Source organism: Hemibagrus wyckioides, linkage group LG08 (genome assembly GCF_019097595.1).
Source record: "Hemibagrus wyckioides isolate EC202008001 linkage group LG08, SWU_Hwy_1.0, whole genome shotgun sequence".
Taxonomy (NCBI): Eukaryota; Metazoa; Chordata; class Actinopteri; order Siluriformes; family Bagridae; genus Hemibagrus; species Hemibagrus wyckioides.
In genome coordinates, this window is record NC_080717.1 from 6,488,741 (window position 1) to 6,502,423 (window position 13,683).

At 38.2% G+C, this 13,683-nt stretch overlaps 2 protein-coding genes across 2 annotated transcripts; one reads left to right on the forward strand and one right to left on the reverse strand.

Moving 5' to 3' along the window:
- Positions 1 to 640: 640 nt before the first annotated feature.
- smim19 (small integral membrane protein 19) lies at positions 641 to 3,958 on the reverse strand. Its single transcript, XM_058397967.1, has 3 exons — positions 3,375 to 3,958; positions 2,521 to 2,645; positions 641 to 2,399 (listed from the first exon to the last, which is right to left on the reverse strand). Exons 1-3 carry the CDS (start codon positions 3,503 to 3,505, stop codon positions 2,332 to 2,334), a joined length of 324 nt encoding a protein of 107 aa, XP_058253950.1. The 5' UTR covers positions 3,506 to 3,958; the 3' UTR covers positions 641 to 2,331.
- A 731-nt stretch (positions 3,959 to 4,689) lies between these two features.
- On the forward strand, positions 4,690 to 12,617 carry si:ch211-175m2.5 (uncharacterized protein LOC568697 homolog). The gene is made up of 5 exons (XM_058397830.1): positions 4,690 to 4,836; positions 8,437 to 8,601; positions 8,695 to 8,794; positions 10,052 to 10,182; positions 10,483 to 12,617. Exons 1-5 carry the CDS (start codon positions 4,783 to 4,785, stop codon positions 10,771 to 10,773), a joined length of 741 nt encoding a protein of 246 aa, XP_058253813.1. The 5' UTR covers positions 4,690 to 4,782; the 3' UTR covers positions 10,774 to 12,617.
- Positions 12,618 to 13,683: the final 1,066 nt, after the last annotated feature.

The following is a 13,683-nucleotide window of genomic DNA, read 5'->3' on the forward strand; positions in this document are numbered from 1 at the left end:
ATAAAACCTCTGTGGCAACCTGAGCTCAAGGGATTGTGGGAAATAAGATAGCAGTCTGACAGATTCCATTTCTCTTACTCAAGTGAATCGTCGTCGGATAAAACATCAAAAGCATAAAGGGAAGATTGAGGGAAAAGAAAGATGAGTGAGACACAGGGCCAAAATATAAAAAAAATAAAAAATAAAATAAAGGCAGACGACTCACGATATGAAACATTCTCTCACATGGGGATTTGTATTTGAATTATGTGTTGTATCTTTTTTTTCTACACAGATCTCCGATTGTTCCATATGTGCAGCAATTTAGAGCGGTAAAAGATCTCGGGTCCCTAATCACTCGAGTAGAGACGTACGCAGATATGCAAACGTGCTGTTTAAGACTGAGATGATGTCTTACTTATGTAATACATTTAGAGTAAGTTTAGAGCCAGTAGCTGGACTCTTTAGAGCCTTGTCTTGGTCTTATATTATGAAGAGGGATAATCTATAAGAATAATATAGGGATAATTTAATGTTAGTAAAGAATTATTAAAATCTTATAACATTAATAAAAAAAAACAGTAGCTTTATAAATAAAAAATAGTTAAATAAAAATAAAAAAAACAGTAGTTTGGATACAGATATATGTTAATATGAACATTTAATAACAGAGAACATGAACAACGCCTCATACTTTTTACTTATTTATACCTATAATTAATTTTTTGTCAAATTAGAACCACTGGTATAGAAAATTAATCAACACCTCCTGACCAATGAGAATTTAAAATTCAGCAGCACTGATGAGTATTCACTCATCAATACTGAATACATCAAGCTGTAAACAGATACTGTGACATAATATTACCGAAAATAATATTGGGTTGTATGTTTATTAAAACTTTAACATTATGATTCAGGTCCCATTCTTAATGAATTAATTGCATTAGTCTGTAGATGGTTGTTGCAAATGATGTTGGGCTGTGACTCACTTATAAGCCTATAAAATCCCCATTTATTCCAGTTTCCATAACCAAACTGACACAGTTACTGGTGTTAAAAGATAATATTCACGTTTGAGTGCATCATTTAATCCAGGAAATATTTACTTGGTATTGGGCAGATGCTGTTATCCAGAGTGACTTACTCTCCTTTTGTATACAACTGGGCAATTAAGGGTTAAGGGCCTTGCTCAGGGGCCCAACAGCAGCAGCCTGGTGGATCTGGGATTCGAACTCACAACCTTCCGATCATTAAGGCCCAATACCTTAACCAAATGATGACATTCACACGCTGTTCTCTTGTTTTTAATTACTTTATTCCCTTCTTTTTTGAGGGGAGTGTCTGTCTTAACTAAATTAAATTCAACCATCTGAATTATCCATGATATTTTTAGAGGAAAACTGAAGAAAATAAAAAGCAACAGTTCTCATTTTTAAACGTGCTACAAATCAAAGATGTCCTCCCCAAAAAAACTGAAAAATGATTCATTACAGTGCCAAAAATAATAACAAAAACACTAATAGTACTACTGCTACTACTACTAATAACAGAATTAAATGTAATACTGTGCATAATACAAGCGCTGTACAAAACCTGCTGTTACCTGAAACAGCCACCAGAGGGGGACAGAAGCCAGACGCGGTTTTTCATAATTCCGTTCAAAATGCAAAGTAATAATAATAATAATAATAATAATAATAATAATAATAATAATAATAACTCCTGTAAACCCTATTGGTATGGAGGAGTGCAAATAATTTAAGTACGTTTTCTGAAAACCAGCTAAGCTACATCCAAAACCATACAATAGCAGACAGACCATTTAGGAAACCTGTTAAACGGAAGACAACACGTAACCTATATAATATTTATATTTGTACATTTTTTAAAAATCAATTGTAGAATTATGTCCGCATTTCGAATCATTTTAATTTATCCAGCTGTACAAACGGGGGGAAAAATAATAAAATCTCACTAGTTCATGAAACTGCAATACACAGAAGAGCCACTAGGTGGCACCAAAGGCTCATAATTCAGTTGTATCAATTATACAAGGTACTTCTCTAATTTTTTTTATCGTACATTCTGCATTTTTAAACAATTACACAACTAAGAAGAGAACATTCAAGTAAAATAGTCATGCTTTCTCGTAGTGAGCAGTTTACTGGTGGCAGTGAGTAGTGTGTGTGTGTGTGTGTGTGTGTGTGTGTTCTTCATGTTCAATCTTCTGGATGGCAAAAGAAATGGAAATGTTGCATGTGAAATATTGCACACCTAAACATCACTGCATCAAACACAGCTACTTCATACTCAGGTGTGACCTTCACACCGAGCTGTCAGCGGTCTTGTTCACTCCATAGACAGCTGCACGCTCTCCTGTGTCTGGCCCTGCTGGTGCTGCTGGTCAAACTTTCGGGCTACAAAGATAAACAAGAAAAAAGGGATTTTTGTCAATAAAAAAAACGGGTTGATTAACGGGTTCACGGGTGTGAATTAGTCGTGTAAAAGAGCAGGGTATCAGGGTAGTAAATGACTCACAGAGAGAATACATCTCCAGCTGCTGCCTGAGCCGCACTTTCTGCAAACTGTCATAGAAATTTGGCTCTGGATTAGATCCCACCGTAGGAGGCATTGTAAAGATGCGCATGATCTTCCTCTTATTCCTGTTAGAAGAAGTGAATGGAATATTTTTTTATTTACTAAACATACCCTGGCCAGGCATAACATTATGATCACCTAACTAATATTGTGTTGGTCCCGCTTTTGCTGCCAAAACAGCCCTGGCCCATTGAGGGAATGTGTATTCTGACACCTTTCTATCAGAACCAGCATTAACGTCTTCAGCAATTTGCGCAACAGTAGCTCGTCTGTTGGATCGGATCACACCGGTCAGCCTTCGCTCCCCACATGCATCAATGAGTCTTGTCCACCCATTGTTGCTGGTTCACCACTATTCCTTCCTTGGACCACTTTTGATAGATACTAACCACTGCAGATCGGGAACACCCCACAAGAGCTGCAGTTTTGGAGATGCTCTGATCCAGTTGTCTAGCCATCACAATTTGGCCCTTCGCTCAAATTGTTACACTTGCTCATTTTTCCTGCTTCTAACACATCGACTTTGAGGACAAAATGTTCACTTGCTACCTAATATTTCCCACCCACTAACAGGTGCCATGATGAGGAGATCATCAGTCTTATTCAACTCTCGGTGGTCATAATGTTATGCCTGGTCGGTGTATAATCCTAATTCAGTCCATTTCAGAGTTCCAGCTTTGTAACAAAACGTTCAATAAGAAGTTCAAGGAAGTGAATATTTATGCAAGGCATTCTTTAGGATTTAGCGCGCTATATATATATAATGTTAATAGTCTCTGTAGAAATGGTCTTACTTTCTCGCGTACATCAGCAGCGCAAAACTGACCAAAATAACCAGCAGGTAAACATTGGTCGCTTCGTTCCAAGCTTCATGCACGGAATAATCCAGAGATTCCTCATTAGCCATCACTCCAAAACCACCCATTACAAGACAAAACACAGCGTTTAATCGGTGTGGTTTAAAAGAACATATATATATATATATACTAAATACACACAATTTAGCAACACAAAATCGGAATTCACTTCCGTGATGTGAACGTAGCACGCTCACTTCCGTCTCCACGTTGTCAAAATTAAAGTCTGACTGTTGTTGTTGTTTGTACCATTTTGTCACCGTAATCACAAATACTTCATTTGATTCCTCAATGATTCGTTTGGAAATCTACTTTAAAATAGGCAATGTTTATTCAATCGATTTCCAGAAATGACTGCAAGCAAGGACTCTGCTTTAATTTCGCTGTACTCAGTATAGTGACAATTAAAGACTCTTAAATCTTGAAATAGGTGTGAAATTTAGATTTTTTTTTTTATAATTGACTAGGACAGGGGTGTCCAATCTTATCCAGAAAGGGCTGGTGTGGGTGCAGGTTTTCACTCCAACCAAGCAGAAGCTACGCCTGATTCCAGCTGGCTACTCAGTAGATCTTGGCTTTCAGTAGACTCAGGTATAAGCTTCTGCTCAGTTGGAATGAAAACCTGCACCCACACCGGCCCTTTGCGGATAAGATTGGACACCCCTGAACTAGGACATACATAAAGTCACAATACGGCCAAATTTGGACGCCTTTAAAGGTGTACAAAAATGTGTTGTTGCATAATATTTTAAAATGTGAATATTATATTATACATAATATTATATTATTTTATATAACGTTATGTAATATGTATTTCTATGTGTGTGTTTTAATTGCCCTGATCAGAAAAGTAATATATATTTTTAAAAATATGACTTTTTTGACCTATTTGACCTACTATCAAAGAGTTAGTACACAACAGCAGTGTTGAAAATTTACGTTTAGTGACATAAGTTTCCACTGAAAGTACACAAGATTATTTTGAAAGAGACAAACGAGCTCGAAATGAAGACAATTTACCGTCGTGCAATCCTAAGTAGTCTCCTGCTAGTTAAAGTTCACAACCTAACAGTGACACGAGGTCTAGTTAAAGTCAGACTTTTATTTTGCTTTTTCTCCCCCTCTTTGTTTGTAGGGAAATGTAGAACCAGGAGTTAATCATATTCACGGTTCATAAAATTGATTGGTTAAAGGAAAGGGGGCGTGACACAGTTCTGCTCTCTGATTGGTTACACTGTAGAGTAACATCAGGGAGTGTGCTATTTTGATATTGATTTTGTATGTGGAGTTTCTTGCACGCTAACTTCTCAGCTCTTGTGTTTTATATTTAAAAATAAGTTAGGAAATGTTGTGTCGCGGTATAATGAGGGCTGTTCGTCCTTCTGCTGTGGGCTTGTGGGTAAGGATTATATTAATCACTTTAAGCATGAGATTAGACTGATATGATAGTTCTGGCTAACGTGTAACGTGCTTTATTACCTGCTAATGCAGCACAGCTGTTTGGTGCAGTTTTCTTCTTGGTTGGATTTTTAACAGTGCTACTTATCATACTTTGTGTTTAAATAGATTTAGATTTGATTACAGGCACAGTAAATATACATGAGATTAGAGGAAGTTATATTTTTAGGATGATTCCGCTCTCAGGTTACTCAGCTTGCCAGAACGTTGTAGGAACGTTTGTTATTGGAAACGTTCTGGCACCTGATCCTCTTAGTTCCTATTTTGTATTACAGGAAAGTTTTCTTTACGGAAATCTAACGCGTTACATTGCACAAAACGTTCCCCTAACTTCCCCATAACCTTTAACTAGCATTACACTAACCAAGATGGTTGGGAAAAGGTTTCCCAAACGTTAGGGAAAACCACGCTGAGCCGTTATACTTATAATGTTTTGGGGGTCATAAGGCTGCTCTCATATTTGTGTCTAACAGAGGAAAGACATGCTAGTTTTCTTATAGAACAAGCTACCATAGGGGTCCCCAAACTGTGGCCCGTGGGCCCAATTCAGACCGCCCCCACATTTGGACCGGCTCTCTGAACAGTGTCATTTTGAACAATTAATTTTAATTATATACTGACCAGGCGTAACATTATGACCACCTGGGCACCCTGACTGGTCTGCGGCTATGCAGTCCCATATGCATCAAACTGCTATGCTCTGTGGCACCTTTCTATCAGAACCAGCATTATCTTCTTCAGCAATTTGAGCAACAGTAGCTCGTCTGTTGAATCGGATCACACGGGCCAGCCTTCGCTCCCCACGTGCATCAATGAGCCTTGGCCGCCATTGACCCTGTCACTGGTTCACCACTGTTCCTTCCTTGGACTACTTTTGATAGATATTGTCCACTGCAGACCGGGAACACCCCACAAGAGCTGCAGTTTTGGAGACACTCTGATCCAGTCATCTAGCCATTACAATTTGGCCCTTCGTCAAACTCGCTCAAATCCTTACGCTCGCCCATTTTTCCTGCTTCTAACACATCAACTTTGAGGACAAAACGTTGACTTGCTGCCTAATATATCCCACCCACTAAAAAGTGCCATGAACATAGCCTAATTATTTGTTAAATTCACCTACTAACAGAATGGGACATTCAATATAACATACAACCGCCAGCGAAGAGGTGATTTCAATAGCACTGAATATGAAAAAATGTTATTATAATACTAATAATGTTTTTTTATTAGGCTACATATCTCTTGAACAGTATTTTAAATTTGTCTGTACAGTGCATAACAAAATAATAAACTATTCTAGCATTAGGAGGCATAATAAATACATTTAAAATCATAGTAAAATCTCCACAATAATACTCTGGCTCACGTAATTTTCTGATTCAGACCGACCCGCACATCCCATTAAAGAAAGAAAAAATTATGTAGCCCTCAAAGGACCAAAAAAAGTTTTGGGGACCCCTTAGCTACATGAACATAATAATAATAATAATAATAATAATAAAACCTGCAAGCAGCATTTTAAGGGGCCAAGCAGCCAGATTCAGTGAGTCACACATACACATATGTGTTAAAGTTGTTGCCAAAGCAATTACAGGAAAGCATTTATATTTCCAGACACCCTTATCTAGAGCGAATACAGAAGTGCTTTATATTAATGAACACATCACTTACTAGTTCACTAGGTCATGGCCTAAGAATACCAAGAATTCAAGTTTTTATATTCCAGGCAGAGGTAGGTTTTTTTGACATCATTTGACTCAGCTGTTCAGATATCTAGTGGAAGTTTATTCCATCACTTAAGTGCCAGAACAGAGAAGAGCCCTGATGCAACTTTAACAAAAAAGAATCACAAGTAATTCGTAGTTTCAACACAGTTTTGAATACTAACAATGGTGGAATTCTCTGACAGGGTGGTGTTGCTGCAACAGCTGCCACTGCTGCTGTGACCTTTGGTGTTATCTGTTGCTACTTTGACCCGTGGTCATCATTGCTACTGGTCTGACCCGAAAGGGGTTTTTTTTTTTAATGCAATTTAAAAACATTTAAGGTATTTCTGTTTGGGTCTTTTTCCCCACTCGGTGCAAGTGTAAGCACCAAGCTTATAGCTGGAGAACTCTTTTGGAGAACTCTTTTCAGATGTTTGTAGGAGGAGGAGCAAAAATTGCACTCAGATGGAAGCATTTTAGGCATGTTATTGTAGTTTTGTCCAGTCACTGGTGCTGTCAGGAAATTTGTCGCATAGCCTCAAGTCATGGTCCCGAAGATGCGTACCAAGGTTTGTGTCAGTGCGCAAAGTTGTTACAACCGCACTTCCTGTTTGGCATCTTCGCTGTCCGATTTGGAAAGTTTTGAACAACTGTTTGGAGTATTAGAATACTCCTGAGAACTTTTATGAGGTCTACTCTGAAGATGATGCGTGCTAAATTTGATGACGATTGGAGTTTGGCAAAAAAAATCCAAGATGGTGGAAAATTAATTCAGTGGAAACTGACTACATAGTGTGTTTTGAACTCGTCTCGACCCAGCCTTTTAAATTTTGGAAAAAAGGTTCATAAACGTACTTTTAAATTAGACCCAGATTTGTCCCAATGGTGGCGCTAGAGAGTTGGTAGCTCTTGGCCCAAATTTGGTCAGAATGTTTCTTAGACCACCCGCAATCTGTGTGACAAATCAGATGTGGATCAGATCTAGATTTGGTGTCACTTAAAGGTCAGAAATGTTTTGGAAATGATTAAAGGACAAGAAATGAGTAAGTCAGTTCTTTTTCCTGCTTACTTACTAACTAACCCAATCTGCCTGGGTTCATCATTTGACCTTTGACTAGCATTAACAAAATGAACATTATCAAGCTTTTGGTGGGTTATTGATAATGACAGATTAATAATAATGTTTATTTATCTTCAGTAAGTGCTTTATCCTGGCCAGGGCTGTGGTGGATTTGGAGTCTGTCCCAGGTGGACTATGTATAAGACAGGAATACACTCAGTCCATCACAAAGCACCCTTTATATGTTTTGTTATTTAAGATGTAATATTTCAGAGGTTCTGGGGGTAGTTTTGGTGTGATGATGGCAAACAATCTCCTACCCATGGTGGAGAAGCAGAAAGGTGGTATGGTGAGTAGTTACGTTTTTGTTGAACTGAATTCTAGATCCTAGCCAGTGCAGATGATGTGTGGAGTGGGTGAGGACTTAAAGGAGTGGGTGAAGTTTTAAAGAAGTGGGTGAGGTTTTTACTTACACAACTGCTGCTCAGTGGGTGTGTGTTGTTTTTGTTTGCACCATTCAGTCACCATCATCACATGTTCCTCTATTCTGAACATTACCTGCAGCTCCTGATCTGTGTCTGCGTGATTTTATGCATTGCGCTGCATAATATGCACCGATGTTGCAGAAAGATGTTCCATGTTAAAGTAGAATTGATTATAAAGCATTAGTGGGCAGAAATCTGAAAGCTGCAAATTTATGTCATTATGTCATTGTAGAGACTAACAGGACTTGTTGCTGCCATTTTGCTCAAATGTGTATAAACCCTTGCAGTCCAGTCTTACGCTGAAAGAGAGCAGGGTGTGTCACAAGACGCCAGTCAGTGTCCGGCTCTACAGCAGCAGCAGCGAAGAGGAGAAAATCAGCCGCTATCCTGTGCCTTACAAGAAAAACCTGCCTTATGACATTGTGGAGCTGATGGAGGAGGTTGAGATGAAGGCAAGGCTTCCAATCTTCACTCCACCCACCTTCTCTGTGTGTGTGTGTGTGTTTGATTGAAGATTGACTATATAATTCGATATCCTTTCTCAGGGAGGCTTCCTGCCAAATGTCTTCAAGGTCCTCGCTCATCGACCCGCAGAGTTCCGCGCTTTCTTCGCTTATTATAATTTGCTCATGAACAAAGAGACCGGTATGCACTACACATGTTCTGCACTATACATATTACACCATAACATTTTGCACACCTCTGTACATTAGCGCTTTATTCTCAAATTGTCGTCCTGCTTTATCACCGATCTGCATTCATATTTCACATTTTTATATTTTACCATATACTTTCTGTCCTTTCCTACCTGTATAGTTAATTCTATTTTTACTGTCATTTTAGTGAAATTCTATTCTTAGTATAATACATTTTTATCTATTTTTATTCTTATTCTTAATTTTATTCTTATTGGTTCTATTTTGATGACAGTCGAAAAGCATTTCTTACAATTGTGTATGTGACAAATAAGATTTGAGTTTAAGGAACACAGACGTATCAAACACAATAGATAGACTATATTGCCAAAAGGTTTGGAACACCCCTCCAAGTCATTGAATTCAGGGGTTGGGCTCGGTCCAGTGAAATGAACTTTTAATGCTTCAGCATACCAAGACATTTTTGACAATTTCATGCTCCCAACTTTGTGGGAACAGTTTGGGGATGACCCCTTCCTGTTCCAACATGACTGTACACCAGTGCACAAAGCAAGGTCCATAAAGACATGGATGAGTGAGTTTGGTGTGGAGGAACTGCACAGAGTCCTGACCTCAACCTGATAGAACACCTTTGGAATGAATTAGAGCGGAGACTGCGAGTCAGACCTTCTCGTCCAACATCAGTGCCTGACCTCACAAATGCTCTTCTAAAGTAATTGTCAAAAATTCCTAAACCTTATGGAAAGCCTTCCCAGAAGAGTTGAAGCTGTTATGGCTGCGAAGGGTGGGCCAACTTCAGATTAAATTCATGTGCATGTAAAGGCAGACTTCCCAGTTTTGGCCTGGCTCCGTTCTAATTCATCCCAAAGGTTGAGGTCCGGACTATGTGCAGGCCAGTCAATTTCCTCCACACTAAACTCACTCATCCATGTCTTTATGGACCTTGCTTTGTGCATTGGGGTGCAGTCATGTTGGAACAGGAAGGGGTCATCCCCAAAATGTTCCCACAAAGCATGAAATTGTCCAAAATGTCTTGGTATGAAGCTGAAGCATTAATAGTTCCTTTCACTGGAACTAAGGGGCCGAGCCCAACCCCTGAAAAACAACACCTGAATTCAATGATTTGAAGGGGTGTCCCAAAACTTTTGACCATATAGCATATGTGATTATGGTTATGGATCATTGAGTCATCTGCATTCAGTAAAGCGTAAATAAAGTTAAAAATAGTGTCTCGCATTTTTTGCAGGTGGTTTGTCAAAGGCAGAGCGGGAGTTGATTGTGGTAGCAACCAGCGCTCATAACAACTGCTTGTACTGCGTCATATCACACAGCGCACTACACCGCATCTACTCTAAGAAGCCGACGTTAGCTGATCAGGTGTGTGTGTGTTCTCACTTCACTCATTCGCTCGCTCTTTGAACCTCACATTCTTTAAAGAGCTAAGAAATATTTCCTTCCTTGTGCACTTTTATCATCAAGACACGTTTAATATTCTTCCACTGTGAGTCTTTGTGATGAAACACAGAAACCTGTCATCTCGATCATCTTTTCATCTCAAACCCAAACGTCTTCACTGTATAGCAACAACAAAAGTATTGACTTTGATTTTTCCCATAATTTTTTTGAGAAGATGGAAACATGACGTTCATATACAACTGATTGTCTCTCGTCTTTCAGGTGGCAGTGAATTATAAAGTAGCAGAGCTTACTGCACGGGAGCGAGCCATGCTGGACTTTGCCCTGACCGTGTGTCGCAGTGAGACGGTGACAGACGAGCACTTCAGCTCACTGGAGGCTCACGGATTTGATCGAGAGGATATTTGGGACATCGCTGCCATCGCCGCCTTCTTTGCCCTGTCCAACCGCATGGCCCATCTCACAGACATGAGACCCAACACGGAGTTCTATAACTTGGGCAGAGTGCCTCGGGACAAACGTCAACCAGGCACGGAGAGCGACAAGCCGTAGAGCAGAGCACTGTTGTGGTCGGAGATGTGAATATCATCCTCATAGTGAAAAGAGATTTTCAAGCTTGTTAAGGAGCCAAACCAATAGTGTCGCATTTAGAAGGAGTTGACTGTTATTTTTACTGAACTCATCATTTAGTTGTCTATTTGGTAAAATCTAAATATATTTGGTTAATGTTATAAAAGCATTGATAATGCCAGATATATCTCAGAAAATTCTGATATTAATTTATTGTGGAATCGTTATTGTAGTAAAATTTATTTAGAGCACAGGTTCTACAGACCTGAAAGCTGAGACCTTCTATCCTTTTATCCAATTCCTCACAGTTTTTTGGTCAATTGCTGCAACCAGATAAATGCATATTGTGCATTTGACATCTCTGACTCCAAAAAAAAAAAAAAGAGCTGTGAAATGTCCATAATCCAAAAGGACTTATCTTGTATCCTGTCTCAGTAGGTTGTACACTAAAAGGGGATATTTTTCAATCTGGCAAAATCTTAAGCCCTATTCAAATAGGATTAGAGGTACATGGGCTTATGTAATCACTACTGGCGTATTTTTGTAATCCGAATCTCTCATTGTGCCTCTAGGTTGTCCGTCGTTGTTTGCATAAATATTTGGAGTCAAAATGAGTCAAAAAAGTTTTTTTTTCCAGAAACACTGATTTTCTTATTACTTGAGGAGCGCCCCTAAAGTTCAAAACACATTCCTGATTTAGCTCATTTGCATTTGGTGATGCCCACAAAACCCAGTAAAATGGTCAAGTGTACAGAGAGCTTAGAGCATGATAAGAATGATCAGGGTAAAGACTTTGATTTTGACAATATTTTTTTCGGATAAAAATATTGCTTAGTATATTTAATGTTAAATAATAAATCTTCCATCAGCTGAGGCATTTGTTTACAGCTCACAGCCACACACAGGCAGACCTCAATGTGTGGCTTTGTTTTGTCTGCCTTCCTTCCTTCCTTCCTTCCTTCCTTCCTTCCGTCCGTCTGTCAGTCCTTCCTCCCTTCCCTTCCCTTCCCTCCTTCCTTCCCCCCTCCCTCCTGCACCCCCTCCCTTTTGCCCTCCCTCCATTTCACCCATCCTTCCTTCCTTTCTTCCTTCATTCCTTCCTTCCTTCCGTTCTTTCTTTTAGATTCTTTAATTAAAGCCAATGATATGAAACTACTGTATGGTACTGTTTTTTAGTTCCTAATCCTAGTGAACTTGGGTTTTTTTTTTTGATAAATGTAATCATAAATAAAAATAAGTGCTTAATCTTTGCTAAAAGTTAAGAAAGGGCTTCTGTGTGCTTTAGGTATTTTTTATAATACTCATACAATCAGATGATATAACAGCTGTCAGGTGTCTGAAATTAATTTTAACCCTCTATATTTTTCTAAAATTAGTGTTCGAAAACTGTTTGTTCTTAAAGATTTGTGGGTTTCGGCATAAAACCATACATTTTATGATCTATTCTGATATCTGTCAAGATTTTTTCTAGTCTAAACAACAGAAGACATTCATACAGACATATATCTTTTCTAGAAATAGCTGTGTATTATTATGATTGTTTTGCACAACAGAAAATATCGGACTTCAGGAAACTGATGCATTAAGGATTAAAGAAATCTGCTGAAATGTAAATGTGATATCCGAATAATCCGTGATCTATATTCTCTTGCACTGTTAAATAATGAAGGTGGTAGTGTAAGTATGATATCAGCAGAGGGAGACATCTCCCAATGTTAGCCTTTGCACTTTGTTTCTATACTGCAAGTGTGACTTTAAAGTTCTTGCAGTAATGTGTGTGAATGTATGTGTTTATCTGGAATGTAAGAATAATATTTTAGTCTAAAGTTATTAAAAGAAATTAAAATGATGTGATTTTTGTTTGTATTTTTCTTTATTGAAATCTGTTGTAGAAAAGGAGCCCTTTGATTCAATTAATTTTTGGAATTTAATTAGTATCTATTTAAAATAATTTTATTATTATTATTATTATTATTATTATTATTATTATTGAGTTGTAATGCTAGTTACCCACAGACTGGTCAAATATTACTTCAGGTTTAGTAACTAGCCTAAACATTTTTTTCATAATTTTAGAACCTATTTTTATTGATATGATCATATTTTATTTATTTATTTATTTTTATTTTATTTTTATTTTTGCTACCTGATGCAGGTAATTCGCAGTTAAATCATTCACAATTCTAGTTTTTTGTGTTTTACATATGCGTTCTATTGTCACATACATCTATATATTTTGGAAAAATATTTGTTGAGAGTTTAATCGATGTAACATTTTATCATTTTTCTATCTCTACATGAGGTTTTAGTTTGTCTATTGAATCAGACAAAAGAAACACGTTAACACACACAAGGCCGGATATAAAGCTCAACTGTTTTACAAACCTATGTCATTTAAAAAGCAATGGCATTTAGGAAGCTATCAGTGGCAGCAAATGCTAACAAGAAACTTTTACTTAAAATTTATGAACATTTTCCCACTACAGTGAGTTAATCTTTTTAGATGTGAACATTTTCCCTGCACTGTACTTGTAATATGAAAAAGACCGAAATTTTTATGTTGCACAAGTATTTCAGTGTCCTCCAGGTTTCCCCTATCTGTCTGTACCCACACTTATCTCGCATCGCTCCCCCACAATCCTGTTTATCTCTGGTAAAAAATGATGCGGTTGCTAGGCAACCAGCCTAGGCTGTAGGACCATGAAACCAGAGCGGTGATCTCTGATTGGCTGGATTTCACAAGCTGACACATGACTGGTTGAGCTTGAGTCAGTCAGGACCTTTGTTTCTCAGTGTGGGGGAGGAGTCTATGCAGCAGAACGTACACACTGATTTCTACTCCCTCTCTCTCTTTCTCTCTCTCTCTCTCTCTCTCTCTCTCTCATACACATA

What these genes read in the sequence shown, in the direction of transcription:
- si:ch211-175m2.5 (XM_058397830.1), top strand. Translation starts at nt 4,783, where the DNA reads ATGTTGTGTCGCGGTATAATGAGGGCTGTTCGTCCTTCTGCTGTGGGC. An exon ending in TGGAGGAGGTTGAGATGAAG is followed by an intron (nt 8,602 to 8,694) that starts GCAAGGCTTCCA and finishes ATCCTTTCTCAG; the next exon opens with GGAGGCTTCCTGCCAAATGT. An exon ending in GCTCATGAACAAAGAGACCG is followed by an intron (nt 8,795 to 10,051) that starts GTATGCACTACA and finishes CATTTTTTGCAG; the next exon opens with GTGGTTTGTCAAAGGCAGAG.
- smim19 (XM_058397967.1), bottom strand. Translation starts at nt 3,505, where the DNA reads ATGGGTGGTTTTGGAGTGATGGCTAATGAGGAATCTCTGGATTATTCC. An exon ending in CTGCTGATGTACGCGAGAAA is followed by an intron (nt 2,646 to 3,374) that starts GTAAGACCATTT and finishes TTCTTCTAACAG; the next exon opens with GAATAAGAGGAAGATCATGC. An exon ending in GCTGGAGATGTATTCTCTCT is followed by an intron (nt 2,400 to 2,520) that starts GTGAGTCATTTA and finishes TTATCTTTGTAG; the next exon opens with CCCGAAAGTTTGACCAGCAG.